Source organism: Vulpes lagopus, chromosome 7 (genome assembly GCF_018345385.1).
Source record: "Vulpes lagopus strain Blue_001 chromosome 7, ASM1834538v1, whole genome shotgun sequence".
Classification (NCBI taxonomy): domain Eukaryota; kingdom Metazoa; phylum Chordata; class Mammalia; order Carnivora; family Canidae; genus Vulpes; species Vulpes lagopus.
In genome coordinates, this window is record NC_054830.1 from 120,366,848 (window position 1) to 120,389,620 (window position 22,773).

Here is a 22,773-nt window from a genome sequence, read left to right on the forward strand (position 1 = left end):
ACTCCAGTGTAAGATCCTTAAAGACAAAGAGCAATCACTTCACTTTGCTTTCTTTGGCAACTTTTCCGCACTACCTGTTTTTCTGGGTATTATTCTGTACCATCTGGAGGTGTTGCCTACCCTTCCCAATCTGAGTATAGGTTGTGTGAAAACAGAAACCATGTCTACATACAACTGTACGTAACGAACAGTAGTCGCGCTCATGGCAAACACTTAAATAGCCACTGAATACAGAAGATAAAGAACTTCCTTTGCAGTGGCTGTGAGGTCTTCATTTGCGGGCTGCCCCGCAACTCTTTTTTTTTAAAAACTTCGCGTAAGTCTCCGCCTCTCTCTCTCTCTCTCTCTCATGAATGAATAAATAAATAAATAAATAAATTCTTAAAAAAATAAAACCTTCGCATAAATGGAACATGATAAATGGGACAGTAGCTGAAATAAGAAACGTGGTCCTGAGCGTACATCCTCATAAAAGATAGGATCGCACTGAAGAACAGCAAACTCCCCGTAAAAGCTAGACCTTTCAAGCCCTCCCCTTCACTTCCGGCATCCAAGAAGAGGCAGGTGATGTGTAACGAGAGTTTATTAGCCGCTCGGCCCTTTGCGGAGACTTCCCATACTCCCATCTCATTTAAATCTCACATCCATCTGGCGAAGTAGGCGCTGTCGTAAGGTTCGTTTCCTCCCAAAGTCCTACAGATAAAGATTCACGGGGCCCCCGAGCCAGAGGCAGGTCTCCAGTTTACCTCAGCCACCTAGGAACCGTGACGGGGAGATACTGTGGCCAGGCTCCGAGCTCCGGGACACCGGCCTGGGCCCAGCCAGAAGCTCCCCCAGCCGCGCTCCCTACTGTCGCCCCCAAGAGACCACGAGCCCGTCAGAAAGACCCAGAGAAGCCATTCCGGGGCGGGGGGGTCCTCAGGGCAGGCCCACAGGTTCCGCAGGTCTCCGCGCCTACCTCGTTATTGAGGTTTAGAGTCCCCGGCTGAGCCATGGTAGATCTCGCGGCGGCCGGCACGTGAACTCCGTGAATCAAATCGCGGCTCCGACGCCACGCCCCTCTACGGCAGCCTTAGCGGCCCAAAACTCACTCCTCTTCCTTTCGAGCCGACGCCTCAGGGACAGGGAGTTTGATTCTCCCAGGGGAAGAACGGAAGTGACTGAGAACAACTTCCGGAGTGGAGTGCTACGCACCGGAACTCCGCGTTCCTATGGAAACTAGGCGCGGGCAGGTGGCCCAGAGGGCGCTCTGCAAGCTGTTGCCAAGTTTAGGGGTTTTTCAAGATGTTGGTTTTATTATATTCCTTTGTAGACGTGGCTCGCTTTATAAGGACCATGTTTTTGTGTCCCAGTTGGGGGCGAAAGCCCATTTATGAAACGAACAGTTGAGTGACCAATTTTTGCTTTGAATTTTTATCTGGCGTTTGTTAAGATTCTTGTGCTTCTAACAAGCAGTCCTTATTAGATACAGCTTTTCCTGTCTAGGCTCACGTTATAGCTGAAGCACGAACATATATTTTTTTTTCTGAACACTGTAATAAGGTTGGTTTATTTATTTATTTATTTTTAAAGACTTTATTTATTTATTTATTTATGAGAGACACCCTGAGAGAGAGAGAGAGAGAGTGGCAGAGACACAGGCAGAGGGAGAAGCAGGCTCCATGCAGGGAACCCAATGCGGGACTCCATCGGGTCTCCAGGATCACACCTGAGCCAAAGGCAGATGCTCAACTGCTGAGCCACACAGGCAACCCTATAAGGTTTAAATTTAGGTAATGAACGTTTAAAGCAAAACGTTTAAGGCACATTTGTAACTGCCTATGGGAATGGCTGTTTTGAAGTATTAGCCTGTAGGCAGAGCAGACATTCAGGAGTACATCTGAATTAGATCATCTTTTAATTAATGGTTCACACCTGGTAGTATTGATCGTTAAAATGAATCAAAGGCCAGGGCTACAGCTCCCATGAATTATCTCCAGAATACTCACAGAAATGTAATGACATAGGAACTATTCTTATTCCACAGATATGGAAGCTGACTTCTGAGGAGCCAAGTGTCTCACCCATGGTTGCCCAGCTGGGGCCGACCACTGTCACAGGACTGCTGAACTGGTTACATAAATCTGCAGAGCCCAGTGCAGAGTGAAAATGCAAGACCTTCATTCAAAAAGTAGGAAAAAGTTTTTCTTTTCTTTCATGGTGTCCCTTGACCTGTCATGTGTTTTTATTTGGTATTTAATGGGGTGTTCTCCAAAGCAGGGAAAATGGGTGGATCTAGTGCAGACCATCACAGGTGCCTGGGACCTGGAACCCCCCAGGACCTAAGGTGGATGCACTTTGGAACAAGATGGCAGCAGGTGCTGGGCAGAGACAAGAAAGTGGGAAGCCAGAGAACCCAGGGGGAGGATGCAAGAGGCAGGACCAAAGATGACCCAAGACTGAACCCTTGAAATAGATTTCGTTGTCCCACTGGACTTCACGTACAAAACTCAGATTCACAGATAAAATTAAGAATTTCACCACTAATGAAAGAACATTTAAGCTAGGCCTACTTATGAGCCTCTAGTCCAAAAAGATGACCGTGCCCAGAGCCCATGCTCCTAAGTCATGATTCTGTACTCCAGTTTCATTAACTCAGACTTATATTTGGGTTGGTATGCTTTTAATTTAATGTGTTATTTAGGTACAAATGTATTAATAGTTGACTTCCTATTTGAATAATGTTGCACAAAGGTAGTTTTGCCAGGAACACACTATATTCTGGATTGCAATTGTCTTCTTAATCATTTACTTCTTCTTAAAGCTGAAATGAGCTCCTGGAATGTAATGGTTTCTTCAACTCAAGTAGGTAGTAGGCACTCCGTACATAAAGACATAGAAAAGGGAACCTTAAAGGTAAATGTAGAGCTTTATGGAAAACAAGTCTTATAATTTTGGAGAAAGGTGTTATGATTTCATGATACTTCAGGAAATGTGTTCTTAATATGAAGTTTGCCTGTGGCTCTTAAAGGCCCTATAGTGGTTTCCCCAGGCCACCTCTCTTGTCCAAAACCTCATTTTTTCTAGCCAGCACAGTGTTCTCAGGCTCAGTGTTTGTTTTTCTTCCTTTTCTTAGCCCAGGTTCTCCTTTCCCCCCTGCCAAATCTGCTCTCTCAATGGCTACTTTTCAAGACAGGGTTAAGTGCTATTCATCTTTTTTTTTTTTTTTAAGATTTTATGTATTTATTCATGAGAGAAAGAGAGAGAGAGAGAGAGAGGCAGAGAGACACAGGCAGAGGGAGAAGCAGGCTCCATGCAGGGAACCTGATGTGGGACTCAATCCTGGGTCTCCAGGATCAGGCCCTGGGCTAAAGGTGGTGCTAAACCACTGAGCCACCGGGGCTGCCCAGCTATTCATTTTTTTAAAGAATGCTTTCCATCGCTTCCAACAGAAGGTAATTTTTATCAGCATATCGTTTTTATATTATTTATAGTTGTTTAATTTGAAATTTTTTCTGTAAATATTGTTCTTTTAGGGGGTCCTCAGGTGACTCACATAACAGAAGTTATTTTCTATTACATATTTCTGGAGGGTAGAAGTCCAAGATCAAGGTGCCATCAGGCTTGCTTCTGGTGAAGGCTGCTGCCTTCATGTGTCCACAGATGGCCTTTACAATGTACTTACCCAGAGAGAGACTTCTCTGGTTGGTGTCATTCTCTCTCTCTCTCTCTCTCTCTCTCTCTCAAGTGTCTTTTGCTTTTAAGAATACTGAGGCAGGAAACAACAAATGTTGGAGAGGATGCGGAGAAAAGGGAACCCTCTTACACTGTTGGTGGGAATGTGAACTGGTGCAGCCACTCTGGAAAACTGTGTGGAGGTTCCTCAAAGAGTTAAAAATAGACCTGCCCTACGACCCAGCAATTGCACTGTTGGGGATTTACCCCAAAGATTCAGATGTAATGAAACGTCGGGACACCTGCACCCCGATGTTTCTATCAGCAATGGCCACAATAGCCAAACTGTGGAAGGAGCCTCGGTGTCCATCGAAAGATGAATGGGTAAAGAAGCTGTGGTTTATGTATACAATGGAATATTACTCAGCAATTAGAAACGACAAATACCCACCATTTGCTTCAACGTGGATGGAACTGGAGGGTATTATGCTGAGTGAAATAAGTCAATCGGAGAAGGACAAACAGTGTATGTTCTCATTCATTTGGGGAATATGAATAATAGTGAAAGGGAATATAAAGGAAGGGAAAAGAAATGTTGGGAAATATCAGGAAGGGAGACAGAACATAAAGACTCCTAACTCGGGGAAATGAACTAGGGGTGGTGGAAGGGGAGGAGGGCGGGCGTTGGAGGGGAATGGGTGACGGGCACTGAGGTAGACACTTGACGGGATGAGCACTGGGTGTTTTTCTGTATGTTGGTAAATTGAACACCAATAAAAGTTAATTAAAAAAAAAAAAAGAATACTGAGTCTGTTGGGTTCGGACCCTACCTTTATGACTTCATTTCATCTTAATTATCTCCCTAAAGCTCTATCTCCAAATATCATCACATTGGGGGTTTTAGCTTCAATATATGACTTGGAGGGAGGGGACCCACAATTCAGATTGCTTTCTTTGAGATAAGAAAATTATCTCAAAAGTAATCTTTTTCTTATCTAACATGCCTGATGACTGTCTATCATTAGATATTAGATGTCATTGATATTAGGACATTTTGCTGAGTGAAGTAAGCCAGACACAGAAGGACAAATACTACATTAAACACTTACATTATGAATCTAAAGCAGCCAGATTCATAGAAGGAAGGAGTAGAATGATAGTTGTCAGATGCTAGAGTGAGGAAAAAATGGGGAAGTATAGTCAAAGTGGATAGAGTTTTAGTTATAAGATGAATAAGTCCAAGAGATCTACTGTACAGAATACTGCCTATAGTTAACACTACCCTATACTTAAAAATTTGCTAAAAGGATCTTAAGTGTTTTCATCCTCAACAAACAAGTAAGCAATAAAGAGGGCAGGAAAAAATTTTTGGAGGTAATGAATATAATGGCATAGACTGTGGCTTGGCTTCATGGTATATCTTTACCTCCAAAGTTACTAGGCTGAGTATATTAATTGTGTGTAGCTTTTTGTATATCAATCTTACCCAGTGAAGTGCCTTTTAAAAAAAAAAAGGTTATAGGCTGGTACTAACAAGGTGATTGTAGTGCTTTCATCTTTCTCTTACTTAAATGAGTGGGTGAAAGAAAAGTTTTGGGGAATCCTTTCATTTTTAAAGCATGTGGTGTCTTTTTTTAATCTTTAGTACTTGAACAGTTATTAGCATTTCACTCACAACAGAGTGCAGCGCAACTGAATGTCTCAATATCAACTGAGAGATACCACTGCGTTAAGTTTTTGTTTTTTCTCCTCTGCACTTTCAGTTCTCTATCCCTGGATGGCAGTGTGGTTCTCCAAATTCCACATTACATTTGAAATTTGGAATGTTAAAGCAATCTAAGTAAATGGCTTATGATATATTTTTCAAATTCGAAAATAGTTGGATCTTTTAGATTTTGTATTTCTTCAATTCCTAAGATTAATCTGTCAGTTTTTAATTTTTGATTTGGGGTGAATTAGTAAACAGTAATCAACCCTCTAGGTGAACTACTAATGAATTTATTTAAGATGCGGTTTTGTGTGTGTGTATGTGTATGTATGTATGTATGTATGTATATAGATACGTAACATGCTGGAGAATGTAACTAGTTAATGTATAGAAGACAGGTACTTGGTAAGTCACTAGACTAATATGTTTACTAAATTAATCTTCTAACATTTTTTGCTTAAATTTCATTTGAATTTTTATGGAATATTTTGAATAGATTTGTTATAGTATCCCTAGGAAATCTAAAGAAAAGTTTCTATTCTAGGAATGTTAGTTATTAAAATTTTGAAAATGTTTTATAGCCAAGATTTACAAAATCTAAAGGAATGGAGCTGACACTTAGTTACCAATGTAGTATTTTGGCTAAGAGCTTTGGCTCTGGAGTCAGATAATCTGATAAATTTAATTTCATCTCTTAATAGCTATGTGCCCTTGGGCAAATTATGTAAGCTCTCTGTGACAACTTTTCTTTATAAAAATGGGGATGATAATCAACCTCATAAGATTGTTGTGATGATTAAACAAAAACACAGTGTAGGTTCTAATGAATATTTACCTCTCAATGATTTAAACTGCTATTATTTTCCATTACCTCATTTATTTTGACAGTAACTTTGTGAGATAGGCATAGTATATAAGAGGGAATCGTATCTTAGGAATAACAAATATGCCTGAGGTAATAAGAGGGCAGTCCAAGTCTCTTGATGTAAAATCACTGGTGGTGGTTTTATAACAACTTTATGAATATATAAATTACATTAATAACTTATGACTGCCATGCTATTCTTTCCCATTCACCTAATTATTTATTGATTATTTGGTAATTAATGAATACATTTTATAAACTACAAATCCTTTCATGTATATGATTTGTTTCTTTTAATTTTTGCCAGTTAACCCAAGATAAGCTCAAGATTATGCAACAAAGCCTATAATAATTTAAGTCCAGAAAATGTTATTAAAGCCCAGTATATTCATTTTCAATATATGTTTGATTCAGTTTTAATCAACATTTTTGAGCATCTATTTTGCAAAGTATTTTTTTTAAGATTTTATTTATTTATTCATGAGAGACATACACACACAGAGACAGAGAGAGAGAGAGAGAGAGAGAGAGAGAGAGAGGCAGAGACACAGGCAGAGGGAGAAGCAGGCCCCATGCAGGGAGCCCAATGCGGGACTTGATCCCAGGACTCCAGGATCACACCCTGGGCCAAAGGCAGGCACTTAAACGCTGAGCCACCCAGGGATTCCCCAACAAAGTTTTTTTTTTTTTTTTAAGATTTTATTTATTTATTCATGAGACACACACACACACACACACAGGCAGAGACATAGGCAGAGGGAGAAGCAGGCTCCATGCAGGAAGCCTGATGTGGGACTTGATCCTGGGACTACAGGGTCTCACCCTGAGCCAAAGGCAGATGCTCAACCTCTGGGCCACCCAGGCGTCCCTATTTTGCAAAGTATTGTACGGTTTTCAGTAGGAGATAAATTATTAAGACATTGACCTGTCCATGTTCACCATGGACTCACAGAGTAATGACTTTAATAATTCTAACACTAAGGCCAACTATATTAAATGCCATAGAAAGAATATCATAGAGAAGGGAAAGAACAATTTGATTAGAAGACTTCCTAGAGGAGATAGGCTTTGAATTCTATTTTGAAACAAGGCTGACACTTAAATAGGCAGTAGAGAATTGGGAGAAAATTCTCAGCAAAGGAAATTCGTCCTATAAAAGCAAGGTAATAAAAGACATTGTATTTCATAAAGCAATATAAAGGATTTTTCACATATTATTGTAGTTTTTAAAAACCTTGTTAGACATAGAAGTGAAAAGCTTTTAAATTTCTTAAGTATATTTCCCACTGACACATTCGTAAAATGGTAGTTCTCTTAAGTTACTAAAATTTTTAAAAAGTGAAGCAAAATCTTTTAAGACAAGAATCAAACATTATGAATCTTAATAGACTGGGGGAAATGGGTCTCAAAATATCTGAGGATTTATACACTTAAAGTTTTGCTGCAGTTCTATTTAAACAATAAGATGGAAATTTGGGACAGAATAAAGTGAATAATGTAAAAGCCTGCTCAGAGAAAACATTTTAAAATGATCATGACCACCAAGGAGCAAGAGATTTGTAGCAAATATTTTGGGTCACTTGTCTATTGAGGCCAAGAAAGAGATAAGGTAATATAGCCTGGGGAGTTACATTTAGGTGCTCATTTAGCTTCTCTTTGAAGGAATTTTACACTCTTTTACTGGTAAGGATCAGGGTTAGAGAAACATGCTCTGTTATTTTCCCCAACTCATATTCAAGATGTTGAAGGTGCTATCTCTGCTTCTTCACTTTTCAGCTATCCCCAAATGCACTGCTCTTTGAATCCCTGTTACCACTCCACTGAAGCTATGTTTGTCCAAGTCACCAGTGACCTCCCAGGTACTCGTCTATACTTTAGGATGTTCAGGGTAGGAGGATTGACTCACCTAATTGTGTTGGCTGTGCCAGTGACCTCCTTCCTCTTTTGTCTCCTCACATTTCTCATTGTCTATGTTAGAACCCTTGCTAGATAAATTTGCTACATAGTGCGGCTTCATACCAGACTTTTTATATCTGTAGCTCTATGGATACTACTGATTCAACAGTAATTATTGATTCACTGTTGGTCATGTAGCCCAAATGCTGATCGTCCTGGGGTTGAGAACTGCTCTATGTTCATGTCTGTCACAACTGCTTGACAGCACAGGAAGTATCAAGCAAGCCAGGTTATGGGCAAGGTCCCCTCTGGTTGCAAGAAATGAGAGAGGGAGCAAGGATTTTTCTATAGAGAATTTAAAATCAGTTACAGTTCTGACTAAAAGTCAGTCTGCCTCTGTTATCACCATGCATTTAGAAATTCTAGGAAAAAAAAAAAATCGCGATAAAATTCCTAACAAACAAAAATTTTGTCTGCTTAAGTTCCAAAGAATTACCTCAGTTTTACTACTAGGTTGAAAAAATATAGATGTAAGCTTCAAAATTAGCATTTTTAGCTTTCATAAACTTTGTATTTTATATGAAAGTAAGTTGGAGAATTGCCAGTTACATGATTGGCCTAGAATACACATAGACTCAGAGACACCTATTCAATAGTAATTTTTTGATTGTTTGGAATCAGTTGACCTCACTTTTCAACACAATTGATTTCCAGCTCTGTGATAGTATATATTCCTGCACTTAACAACTATTCAAAATAAATAAGGATAGCTACATGTGATTTTTGTAGTTATTTTTTTTCTAGTATGAAGTTTTAGATGAGGTTTATCAGATAAAAAATTCACAGACAGAATCATCCTTGAGCATTGTACAGTGAAACACTAAGCTTTAAAATCATTTCTCAAAGGAAGTCATATATGGGCAGACCGGGTGGCTCAGCAGTTTAGTATGGCCTTCAGCCCAGGGCCTGATCCTGGGGACCCGGGATCAAGTCCCACATCAGGCTCCCTGCATGGAGCCTGCTTCTTCCTCTGCCTGTGTTTCTGCCTCTCTCTCTCTGTCTGTCTCATGAATAAAAAAAAAAAAAAAAAAGGAAGGCATATAGGAAATGTGGAAAAGATATTAACTATGCAACATCAACAACAAAAAAATAGAAAAATGAACATTCACGTAGGAAAAAAGAATCAAATTTCAAAGAAGAATGCCGAAAGAAATAACAGAAGATGCCAGTACTACATTGCCACTAAAAAATGCCTAAAATAGCAATAGGTGAATGCCTCAGTGGTTTTCACTAAGAATGGATACTTATTCTAAAGCAGTGGATTAAATAATACCCATTTGGCTATCATTCAGCCATTTTCTCTGATTTTTAAAAAAGATTTATTTATTTATTTTACATAGAGAAAGCAGGGAGAGGGACAGAGAGAAAGGGAGAGAGAATCCCAAGCAGACTCTGAGTGAGGAACCTGAGGCAGGGCTTCATCCCAGAACTCTGAAATCAGGACCTAAACTGAAACCGGGAGTCAGATGCTTAACTGCCTGAGCCACCCAGGTGCCCCCATTTTCTTTGAGTTTTGCAGAAGGAAAAAGAATGTGTAGTTGTAACCAGTATTAGAGAAATTTATGATGAATTTTAATGTGAAAATATTGTAGTGGAAAATATTGTAGTGTAATATTTTTGACTGAAACCACTGGCATACATCCTGGAAAAACAAAGACATGCATAGCATTACCACTTCTAGAAATTATTATGAATGGGAATTGCTGCCATATATTTTCTAAGGTTTAAGACTTTTATCACTAGTTGCATATATGTTGCTTCATGTGAGACATGATTAAAATTAATTAGAAGCATTCTTGAGCTGTAAGTGAAGAGAAATTGACAAATCTGGCTGTTTTATCTAGTGAACATAAATATATGAAGATCAAATTTTTATGAAGTTTTTCACAAATATGCAGAAGTTCAGGCTTGAAAACAAAAATATTAATCTTATCATTGAATGTTCTTACCAAATCTAGTAATAAGTTTTCCCCTTTGTAATACATTAATATAATTAAAAAGTATTATGATTTTAGTTGATGAATGAGTATAATTCTGACATGAATATTGATTAGTATTTTAATTTACATTAATGAATAGATGAAAGTGAAAACCATGACAATATATGCTGAAACTTCATTTGTTCATAAAGGAGAAGAGCACTTCTTTGCCGAATTGAATTTGGTTTTTGAATACTAGAAGAATGTTGTGGTATGCACAATGAATGAGTGTAGACACAGCAGACTTTTAACGTGCATTATTTTCTCCTTCTTTCTCATAAACTTAGAGTCATTCAATAAAAGAATTCATCAAGCGCTGATCTGTGGTATTTGCTGTTATTCAGTGTTACTTCCACTTTTACCTTTTTTCAAGCTACTAAGGAGCTATCACTGAGTTGGGGGGGGATCATAAGCGATGTTCAGTAGCACACTATTTTATGGAGTCTACAATAAAGACCAGTCATAACCTCAGGAACATAGATGATAGTGTGGTGTGGTAAAAAATTTAGGAAGGATACCTATTTTTTATTTTTGAGTGCCTGTTACCTTTGTTTTTAATATAATTTACTTAATGATGAGTTTATGCTAATTAACTGTTAACAGTGGCTATGTTTTACAACAGATTATATTCTTGAATTTTTTTTCTCCTTTTGGTGTATTTTTACTCATTAAGGGTACTCATCTACCCTTAATGTTTCAACTTTCTTTTGAAACATTTCCCAAATTAAATTCTATGTAAACTTAAACTTCACAGTGATCAGTCTGGCTAGAAATATGGTTCTATAATGAAATACATTTAGAATTTTGTATGATTCAAAACTTCACAGTGATCAGTCTGGCTAGAAATATGGTTCTATAATGAAATACATTTATAATTTTGTATGATTCATAATGTAAGTAACGTTTATAATAGAAAGTAAATCCTATGATAATTCTAAAGTAAAGAACTGGGATCCCTGGGTGGCGCAGCGGTTTGGCGCCTGCCTTTGGCCCAGGGCGCGATCCTGGAGACCCGGGATCGAATCCCACGTCGGGCTCCCGGTGCATGGAGCCTGCTTCTCCCTCTGCCTGTGTTTCTGCCTCTCTCTCTATCTCTCTGTGACTATCATAAATAAATTAAAAAATTAAAAATAAAATAAAATAAAATAAAAATAAAAAAAAATAAAATAAAGAACTCTCAATGTTAACAGCCTGGATACAATGAGAGTAGTTTTTAAACTAGTTTTAAACTACTTTTCTCCAATCTTATTGAAGCACAAGTCATATCATCTTAAATTTATTAAATCTACTGAAATTATGTATAATAGTTTGGGAAATATTGGCATAAAAGTTGGTAACTCTTCAATATATGTATATATATTGATATATATATATACCTTTTATCCAAACTCTGCAACTGAATTTCCAACTGTTTCTTATACACAGAGTTTCTTCAAGATTATATTATTATATACAATATATATACAATATAGGCCATGTCAGTGATCTCAAGTCACAGGCCACTGAAGTACACTTAATGATTGAGAATATTACTGATTTTAGTGAGGGAGAATGTACTACATAGTGAAATGCAGGATGTCTCAATAAGAGGATGTTAGAAGCAACTTATAGCACTTGGGTTTAGTTTAAGTAATTTTGGAGAAGATCTAAGGAAGCAAGGACTAAGCTGTAAATTGGGTACTTTCAGGAAGGGACAATCTGTGATTGGATAGCTCAGTAAATTTTATGTAGAGGAAGGCTAACTAGAGTGAGGAGAAAACTGTAATTTTTAAATAAGTAGGAGATGAGGGAGGATTCTATTTGGTATTTTATGGATTTCACAATGGTTATCTTTTTGTCTTAGTCATGGTTGACCTGTTTGATGTTGATGTTTGGTGAGATCATTAGTGTCCAAGAGCAGATCATAGTTTAGCTGTGAGCAGCAGATGGACTTGCACTTACACTTAGGCTGACCTGTGTATTTCAGACCAGGTCTCTATCAGGAGCAACCATTTTCTTCCTTTATTTTTTTTTTTAAACAATACATTTCATTCTTCTGTGTTATTTACTGGCATAGCATTAGTCATCCAAACAAGAAACATTTGGTTAACTATAATCTCTTACCTGTTTTATACCTGACGTTTTAGTGGATTATTAGTTGCCAGTCTGTCGTAAATATCCATGAAATGTCTTTCAAATTCATTCCTGCTTCTCCTGTCTCGCTATTAGTCTGAGGTCCTCATTACCTCTTACATGAACTCTTGCAATCCCCAGCAAACCTATATTCCTGATTCTAGTTTTAGCCAAGCATGTCACCCTCTCACTATTATCATTTTCTTTCTAAAACGTAAATATACTTTACAACCTTTACAACCTTTAATGGTTCATGTTATTTATGCACTTTGTTTTGCAAAGTATAAGCACCTCGCCTGCTAATTTAAGATCCTTGACGATATGGTACAGCTTAACTTTACCGCTGCACTTCATACCAGTCCTAACAGTCCCTATATATGATCTGGGTCCCATAATTTATTCAATAAACATTTGTTGAAAGTCTTTATTTCACCAGACCTGTTACTTTCCTTAAATTTTAAAATTATAAGGCCATTAGTGTGTGTGTTTAATATCTGTCTCCTTATTGTTAGCATGTAGTTTAGCTCCTTGTTTTTTTTTTTAATTTTTATTTATTTATGATAGGCACACAGTGAGAGAGAGAGAGGGGCAGAGACACAGGCAGAGGGAGAAGCAGGCTCCATGCATCGGGAGCCCGATGTGGGACTCGATCCCGGGTCTCCAAGATTGCGCCCCAGGCCAAAGGCAGGCGCTAAACCACTGAGCCACCCAGGGATCCCTAGCTCCTTGTTTTAATTCTCCAGTATCTATAGCAGAGTATCCAGGCTATTAACATAGACCACTCTGTGTTTTTTTGCCCCAGGGTTACATAATAGTGTAGGGCGGGATTGAATACCTGGCTACATTCAGAATATTCTGCATAGAAAAAAAAGTCAGACTTTCTTAATACCCAAAACTATTATTAATAGTAGAAGGTGAATAAAAAGTTGGATCAGTGTGAGCATAAAGGCAGATTGAGCAGTGGATTAAATTAATCCTCATAAAGATGCAGAATTGAGCAAATAGGGAATGACTCTAGGTTAAACTGGCTTTGTGACTCAGTGTTACATAGATCTGAAAATAAGAATTCTAAATTGATATACAAAGACCTTTCCAGGGATCCCTGGGTGGCGCAGTGGTTTGGCGCCTGCCTTTGGCCCAGGGCGCGATCCTGGAGACCCGGGATCGAATCCCACATCAGGCTCCCGGTGCATGGAGCCTGCTTCTCCCTCTGCCTATGTCTCTGCCTCTCTCTCTCTCTCTGTGACTATCATAAACAAATAAAAATTAAAAAAAAAAAAAAAAAGAAAAGAAAACTCTTTAAAAAACAAAACAAAACAAAACAAAACAAAAAAAAAAAACAAAGACCTTTCCAAGATTGAGCAAGCTGAAATTTGATGAATAACTAGATGCTGCCAAGACCATCTTTAACTATGTTTCAGATCCATATAAATAAGAATGTTTCTCTGTCTAGTATAGTTGATGAATAACACAGGGTGGAGATAGGAGCACTAACACCCCACATTCAAACTACACATATAAAATTGACTTCCGAGAAACTTACCTATTAATAGCTTGTTGACTGGAAGCCTTACTAATAACATATAAAATTAGCACATATTCTATGCTATGTGTAGTATATGCTGTATTCTTAGAATAAAGTAAACTAGAGAAAAGAAAATGCTCAGAAAATCATAAGGAAGAGAAAGTACTTTAACAGTACTGGTACTATATTTATTGAAAAAAAATGTATGTTTAAACTCCTACTGTTCAAGAGTCACTTGTCCTAGTTTTAAAATTTATTCACTCTGTGGCCCTGGATAAATCACTTCATTTCCCTGAACCTCAGGATTCTCACCTGTAAAACTAGGGTAGTGGATGGATGCTCTACATAGACAGTCTTAATTCCATTAGATAAAAAGCATAGCAGGTACTGCTGCAAACCAAATGCTTTGGAAGCCCTTCTCACGTTTCTTGCATGAAGTGTTGGGTTTCCACTTACCCTTATTTTATTTTAATTAAAATAAATATCTGTCAAGGGTAATTTAAGGTGTTTCCTATTTTTCATTTCTGCTTCTTTTATATAAAAGAACAAATCTAGTCCAGTGAAACATCAGAGTAGGTCCTTGAGGGGTTCAGCTGGCATAGAGTTAGCTCCTGGACCACTAACTTCCTTTTATTCCCTATTGCCTTCCCCCGTACCTTATCTTTAGTTGGTCTTACTTTTTTTTTTTTTTAATTATTTGAAATATGGATTGCAGGGCACCTGGGTGGCTCAGTCAGTTAAATGTCTGCCTTCAGCTCAGGTCATGATCCCAGGGTCCTGGGATGGAGTCCCACGTCTGACTCCCTGGTCAGTGGGGAGTCTGCTTCTCCCTCTCTGTTGCTCCTCCTGCTTGTGCTCTCTCTTTGTCAGATAAATAAATAACATCTTTTAAAAAATATGAGTTGAAAAAACTATTCTTGAAATGTGGATTGCTGAACTTTCTAGTTTCAGTCTTTCTCCTTTAGTTTACAATATCCTAGATTGATAATTCTATAATTGTGACAGAGACTGAGTTTCTTCTGTGACTTATTTTCCTCATTTGGTAATGTAAAAGAATCAATGATTTCTTTTAAAGCTGGGACAGATAAAAATATATTCAACTACCCAAAATATAGACTCTACTTTAGCCTCCTTTAAAATAGGTTGGTCACTTTACCAATATCTTACATTTATATCCCTAATAAAGGGATATATCCCTTTATTAGGGATATAAATGTAAGTTGTAGGTATATCTTATGTTCAAGTGAATGTACCTTCTGTTCTTCCTCCTTACCACTGGCTGGAATGTTGGCATAATGTCAGGAGCTCCAGCAATGTTTAAAAATATGTAGATAAAGACCACATAAAGTAATGGTGAGGTCAAAATTTAGAAGGAATTTGAGTTCCGATTACTTCATTAAACTGTTCTACCAAGTCTGGGCTTTTTCTGAGTGAAAGAGATAAAAAACAAAATTTGTGTGTTTAAGCTACTGTAAATTTGGGTTTTCTGTAACATTAAGATGAACCTAATTTTTTCTGATATAGCCATAATGATAATTATATTTTAAAAAATTCTGTTGATTTATCTACTCATGTATTACTTTGTTTTCAAGTCATTTTTTCTTGTTGTTTAATGTCCATCTGTCCTTTAAAAATGCTTATATTTTTATGTTCTACAACTGCTAGGCTTTGATTCCTTAAGTGTTGTCTCAAAATATTTCAAAATATTAAAGATCAGGTTAGAAAAACATTGTAAACAGGTCTCTATTCATTTATTTGCTTTCTTTCAGGGATTACAGCTCAGTTATATATGACAATATATGTGAAATTCCTTGCATCTTATTCAGTATTCTAGTTCATGGCTTTTTTTTTTTTTTGGTGTTCTCAGTGTCAATGTTAATTTTGCTTTTTCTGAACAAGATATATTTTATGAGTATTTGAGTTTCATAATTATTATATTATTTTAAGAACTGAAATACCATGGTGTCATTTAATTTGTCCTCCAACCCCTATGTTTCTTATGACTTAGTACTTAGATCTGAAGGCTAAATAAGACTCTGACTCTTTGATAAATAAAAACACTTCTTTAGTAATATCGTGTACTTCAATGAGAGACATGAATATTTGACTCCTCTGTGACATTAGTACCTATTTTGATTATTGTCTAGCTTTATTAACTTCTTAATGGTTCCAAAATGATGATGTTTTAATTATATTATTATTTGTTATTTACTTAGGAGGTATCCTGCTTCTATAAAGAGAAACTTTTCCTTCTCAACTATTTGGTTATGTTAGAGTATGGTCACATAGAAGAGATAGGATAGATACTTGAGAGCTTTTATCAGTTTTAAAAATGAATTGGTTTGCTTGAATAATCAAAAAATTGACTAAGGAGTTTTGTTTGTTTTAGTGCTTTTTTTTTTTTTAGAAAATAAGCACCAACTTTGGGAAAAAAAAATCTACCTCACTGGGTTCTTCTTCTTTTTTTTTTTTTTCTTTTTTCTCTTTTCTCCCTGGGTTCTTAATCCTACTCTGCTGACCAGAGAATGAGTAAGGGTAAATCATGTTATATAAGAAGGTACATATAAGCTACTCAGCTACTTTCTTCCTCTTTTTTTCCTAGATGAATCTCAGGCAAATTGAAATGTTACTGCTCCTTAATAGTTTTTCTTTTTTTCTCTGAATGAGAATCATAAGGAAAAAAAGGTTAGGAAAAGGGTATGGATTATCTTAAGGTGGAAATACATGAACCAGTCAGGTTGCTGGGCAAGGGTGCCATTAGGTTACAGTATGAGATCAGGCATATTGCTTTCCCAGGGTGAACTAGTGTAGAAAGAGTCAAGAAAGGTAGAACAAATTGTATTTTAGGATAGTGCAAAAGTGAAAAGCAGGAAAACCAGGTTCTGTCACTAAGTTCCAGAAGTGATTGCTGGGCTGAAAACTGGAGGCAAAGGAAAGAATGTTATGGGCTCTGTAGGCTGTGTGATGAAGAGAGATTAAGATCAATGGTAAAGTCAAAGGGTCTAAGATAATTGCTTAAAAAGAGTTGGAGAATCCAAAGGTCATTTTCATTGAGCCATTTACGTAAGACTTGAGCAGAAAGATGTGGAAGGAAGAAATTCTTAAAATTGCTGAAGTGCTCAGTCCTTAATTTATTCTGTGGTGACTGAATTTGTTTCAGGTTTGGGGAACTGGTTGATTATGTACGTTGGATTATATGTTGATTTACAAGCTGTATATATCTTTATCAGAATAGAATCACTTTTAAATGGAGTTGCTCCAATTTTTGCTCTCTGGATGATAAAAAGACTGTTAATTCTAATAGTGCTTAAATTAAGCAATCTTGAATAACAACCTCTTGTCAGGAATCCTAGATAGAAGATAACAATTGCTTGTCAGCATCATCAGCCTGCCCTGTTCAAAACTACTTTCTTTGTTTTCAGTATGTAGATTCAGCAGCACTAATGCAGGGCTGCAACCAGACTAAATGCGAAAATTCTTATGGGTGCCTCAGTTTTGTTATAATGATTGTAGCTAAAAGAGGATTATATCTTACTTAGCATATGTCCAGTCGTTAATAAAAGAAATACTAAATAATCAAATATGTAAAAGAAAAACAACCCCTACAAGTTGCAAATGCAATAGAAGCCAAAGGATCAATAGCATAATGTTCTATCAATGAAACAGAACAGCAAGGTTGAATGGGTAGAGCAAAAATAGATAATTAGAAATCATGAAATGGCCTTTCTTTTTGAGATAAATGTGATTTTTTTCAGTTTTCAGAAAGTGAACTTTATTTAAAATTTTTTTTAAAAAGATTTTATTTATTTGGCAGAGAGAGGAAAGCAAGGGGAGTGGCAGACAGAGGCAGAGGGAAAGGGAGAGGAAGAAACAGACTCCCCGCTGAGCAGGACTTGATCTGGGATCATGACTTAAACTGAAGGCAGAGGTGTAACTGACTGAGCCACTCAGGTACCCCAGGAAGTGAACTTTAAATTTTCATGTTATCATATTTAACATGAGTAAACATAATAATGTTTTTAAATGTAGGAATCAATCACAGTGTTGTATGGTTGTTTGTTTCTTTTCTTTCTTTCAGAAAGGGAAAGAGTACATGGAAGTGAGGGGAGGGGCAGAAGGAGAGGGAGAGAGAGTCCTAAGTAGGCTCTACACTCAATGTGAAGCCTGACTTGGAGCTTGATCTCATGACCATAACCTGAGGTGAAATCAAGAGTCGGATGCTTAACCCATTGAGCCACCCAGGTGCCCTGGTTGTATATTCTTTTTTTTTTTTTTTTCTGGTTGTATATTCTTAATGAAAAGTGATTTCTACATGGATCCACAGATTAGAGATATTTTATGCCCTACGTGTATTGGAGCATGATACCAAAAATAAAAAAAATGTATATGAAATGATTCTAAACTTTTTTAAAAAAATATTTTTAATTTATTATTCATGAGAGACACAAAGAAAAGAGGCAGAGACACAGGCAGAGGGAGAAGCAGGTGCCTCACAGGGAGCCCGATGTGGAACTCAATCCTGGGACCCCAGAATCATGCCTTGAGCTGAAGGCAGATGCTCAACCACTGAGCCACTCAGGTTTCCCTGATTCTAAACTTTTTATTGAAGAAACACTTTCCTATGGTCTTGCATATTTAATATACTTACTAGGGCTTAAGGCCATTTTTTCATTGGCTTTGCATTGAGGTTTTCAGAATAGCACCAATCTGGTGCCATTGCTAAAATATTAGGTCATTACTGCATGTGGAATAAAGGAACCAAGTGAATTTCTAGGTTGATGCAAGCAAAGGTATTGGAATAATTTTAAACTTTGTTTGATTGAACTCTATTCTAAGTGAAGACTATGTTTCCATTTTGTTGCCTCCATGATATATCAGGGCCCAACTGTAATAGGCTTATAATTGAAATGCATGGCTCTTAAAAGTATTACTAAACCAAAAATATTGAGATAATATATCAGAACTATACTTTTATACCTATTTGCATATTTTAACTTATTGAATATTACATTTTTTCAAGTGAGAATGTCTTTATAATAGATATATCAATCTTGTAAGTCTCCCTTGATTGCCATGCTTCTTTCCTACTAATTTTCATTCTTTGATTGTAATGCTTGGACTAGCAGTGGACATGTAGGGCATGATCAGACTTTTTTTTTAAAGGTTATTTATTTATTTATTTATTCATGAGAGGCAGAGAAAGAGAGAGAGAGGCCGAAACACAGGCAGAAGGAGAAGCAGGCCCCATGCAGGGAGCCTGACACAGGACTCCCTCCCGGCATGATCAGATTTTAGTTCAATATTTAAAACTGCTAAAATTTATTTAGTAATCCTCACTTACTCTCCGATTTTGTAACCCAAATGTGACTATGTACATTCACATTTGTATTCAAGCTCATGTTGCAAAAGCAATTTATTGTAAATTCCCTAATCCAAACTTCTCAACTTCCTTTAAATCCTTCAATTTCCATTACTTCCTGTGGAGTGACTGACTCCATGATTATCTCAGACCTGTGTCTGTCACAAATTTTCCCCATGATCTTGCTTTTTGCTGTAGCCTGTTTTTCTAAAGCTTGGTCCTTTTTTCTAAACACGTCTCGTATCCATGCTTCTCCATCCCTGGTGCCACATTTCTAGCTTAGGCATTAATCATTTGTCACCTGCTCTTGGAAAAATCCTCTTAGCTGGACTTTCTGCTTATAGAGTGACATCATCCAGTTCAGGCCATACTGTCCAGAGTAATCTTTGTGACAAGGTTATATATTCTTTAGTGGTTCCCCACTGCTTAACAAGATAACCTTTAAACCCTTCCTGCATGGCATATAGCACCCTGCCTCTGTCTACAGCTTCAACTGTAGACAGAGAACTGTGGAACTCTCACCTTTGCACTTTATACACCTCAAAAGTTCAACTAGTTGTAATCCTTGAAGCATCCTTTTGTTACATACCTCTGAATATTTGCTCATGCTGTTCCCACTGCTTGGAAAACCCTTTCCTGACTATCTATGTGATAAGTATCTAATCTCTCTGAATGCTTTGACAAGATATCTACCACTCTATCTCCCCTTCCATCATTCAAACTTTTGTCACTCCATTCGGTCTGTGAGACCCATTACATTTTTTATTACTGTGTATTTTATTCCCCACCAGAAGATCTGGACTCTTATCCTCCTACGGCTTATGTTTAACCTTCTCTGACTCAATTTTTTACCGCTATTCCCAGTTTCGTTCCCTAAATTCTGCTGGTCCCCTCTCTGGAACTTGTGATTTGTCCTTATCAAAATAAATCCTTCAAACTTTTAATTAAACATTTTCATTACCTTCATACTGTAGCCAAGACTTGGTTCTACCCTTATTTCAATATTTTTCATGTAGCTTTTTCAAGTAGTGGCTAATTTCTCTCCTGTGGTCTTGTGCCCCTGAGCCTGAAATTGAAATAAATGCCCTTCTTGCTTATCTCTGTTGTGTCCAGAACATTGTCCCTCTCTCCTTCCTTGAAGCTTCTACAATCAGACCGTGTTACTCATTATTGGCCAGTTTCTCATTCTTGAAGAGTTACATACTGGTTAACTATAATTTTCCTTGGTATAGCAAATTTAAAATTTTGATGATTTCAGTACCTATATAGATTTAAGTAGATGAATTTTCCAGTTCTTTGCCCTGGTTTCTCAATTCCTTGATTTTCATTGATTACCTCATTTCTCACCCTAAAACAGCCAACTTCTCTCATGTCTACTCTAAACTAGCCATAATTAACAACTGCCCTCCATCCTCCATAACTATAGTTGTAAGCATCCTCCTTTCTTTTCCTTTCTAACACTTTATTATAAAAAAGTTTAAATGTATAAAAGGGTTGAAATAGTTTTACAGTAAATACTTATATACCCACTACTTAGATTTTATCATTAACTTTTTACTATATTCACTGTATAATACCCCTATTTATCTGTCTATTCATCCCCCTATCCATTGTCAATTCATCTTATTTTAGGTATATTTTAATATAAGTTATAGATATCAGTGAACTTCCTCTTTAGTACCTTATTATGAGCACCATTAATTACAGTTTAACATTTTTTACAATAATAGTAATTATTTTTGACACACATGAATAATTGCATCCTGCTTTACCACTGTACTGTGATCTCCTTTAGGGCATGTACAAGACCCATTTATATTTGTATCCCTGGTGACTGGCACAGGAGCATTTTGTAGGTGGCAGATAAATACAAGTTGAGTTGAATGAATGAAGGTTTCTCCTCACAGCAGTACTAATCTAGTCATTAAGATAATAGAATAAATCCCACTGGATCTCTCAAATCCAGAATTAAGTTACCTTAACAAATCAGGCAGGGAACATTGCCAGGATGTCAGGACAAAGACTGAGTTTAAGACAAGTCAGGCTTCCCTTGAAATGCTTTTCTTACATTTCATTATGTTCTAAAGAAATGACAAAATTGAAATTTGGTGCATGAGTAAAAGGCATAATACTTAATTGCTTTCTTCAGAAAGGCATGCTGTCATATTTATTTTCTATTATGGCTAAATAGAGGCTAATATTTTTATTATTAGTTTAGTATTCCTAGAATAATTATGATTATAGTCTCACAATATAGAAATATTTCCAAAGTGTGTTATACCTGCAAGCTTATTTAAGCAAAACTATATGGTGTATAGCAGAAAGACACCATTAAGGAATAAAATGTTCATGTCAAATTTTGTTAGGTCACATGAATCAGTCATTTAATAAACTGGACACAATCTGACTTGCCTTTTAGACATTTGTGTTGATTTTCCATGGTTGCCTCTAGTAGAGGTTATACTGATGTCATCATGTTAATAAGAAAATAAGGATTGTGTAATATACCATTTTCCCAGCAATGTAATTGGATAATTTATCCCTCCTGCTATGAGAATCAGTCAGCCTATTTACTGAACAGATGCAAAGGAAGAGAAATGTATGAGATACTTTGACAGAATGACACCATCCACAATGCTAAACAAGAATCATGTGTCGTAAATGTGAAACTTACATAATAGAATAACACCTTTTAAAACACAAGTGTGATCATAAAACCATCTGCTTCATAATCAGTTTTCAGAGTACATCTGGTAGTGCTATATTGGTTCAACAAATTGTTCCTAAATGCATTTTAAAAACATAAAAGGAATACAGATACTCTATAGGTTGAGAGACTAAATGTCCAGATGGCTTTCTTTAGTACCTTTCTAATTTCATAATTGTACTTCTGAATTAAGCTGTCTTAGTAAGCATGAACTATTACCATTAAAAACATATTGATTAAATGAGTGTTTGAAGGACTCAGGTAAGTGGTGATTTCAATTTAGTTGTGTAAGTTGGGTCTAATTTTATTTATATTTAATTATTCCTTCTTTATTAAAATAAAATACAACATCACAAGAGCTCTTATTTCAGTGGTAATATCATACATGATGATATTGCCAGAGGAAATAGCAAAGCTTAAAATGGTGGGTTAATTGAGAGCACACAGTTGGTTCTGACTGAACATATTTAAAAAGGCAGTTAAAAACTGAGTCTAGACTCAGAAGAAGCCCTTTATTTTTGTTGTCATTGATATCAGGTAATTTGTTATTACATCTTCTGTAACAGTCACATTTGAATTGGAAGTAATACATTTTTGGTTGATCAGTATTTCACAGGCAAAGTTCTTTATGTTGGAGACCAACTACAAAGCATGTATGCACGTTAGAAGGTTCTTTTAAAAACCACGTGGACTACTCTTTTCATAACCCTTGAATGTTTCCTTAGTCAGGATTTTAGGACTCACATTTGTATCTCTGTCTCCCCCTTGTCAGTATTGTCCTTTTTGTTTCTTTCTTTTAAAGATTTTAGATTCAGGGGCACCTAGGTGGCTCAGTCGGTTAAGTGTCTGACTCTTTTTTAAAAAAATTATTCATGAGAGACACAGAGAAGGAAGCAGTAACATAGGCA

The 22,773-nt window shown here is 36.7% G+C and overlaps 1 protein-coding gene across 1 annotated transcript in view; it reads right to left on the bottom strand.

The window, feature by feature from the left end:
- SRFBP1 (serum response factor binding protein 1) overlaps window positions 1–1,119 on the bottom strand; it is a 60,771-nt gene extending 59,652 nt beyond the window's left edge. Inside the window, exon 1 of the mRNA XM_041763689.1 lies at window positions 959–1,119. Within this exon, the coding sequence (XP_041619623.1) occupies window positions 959–994 (36 nt within the window). The 5' untranslated portion in view covers window positions 995–1,119. The remainder of the gene's footprint in view (window positions 1–958) is intronic.
- Window positions 1,120–22,773: the final 21,654 nt, after the last annotated feature.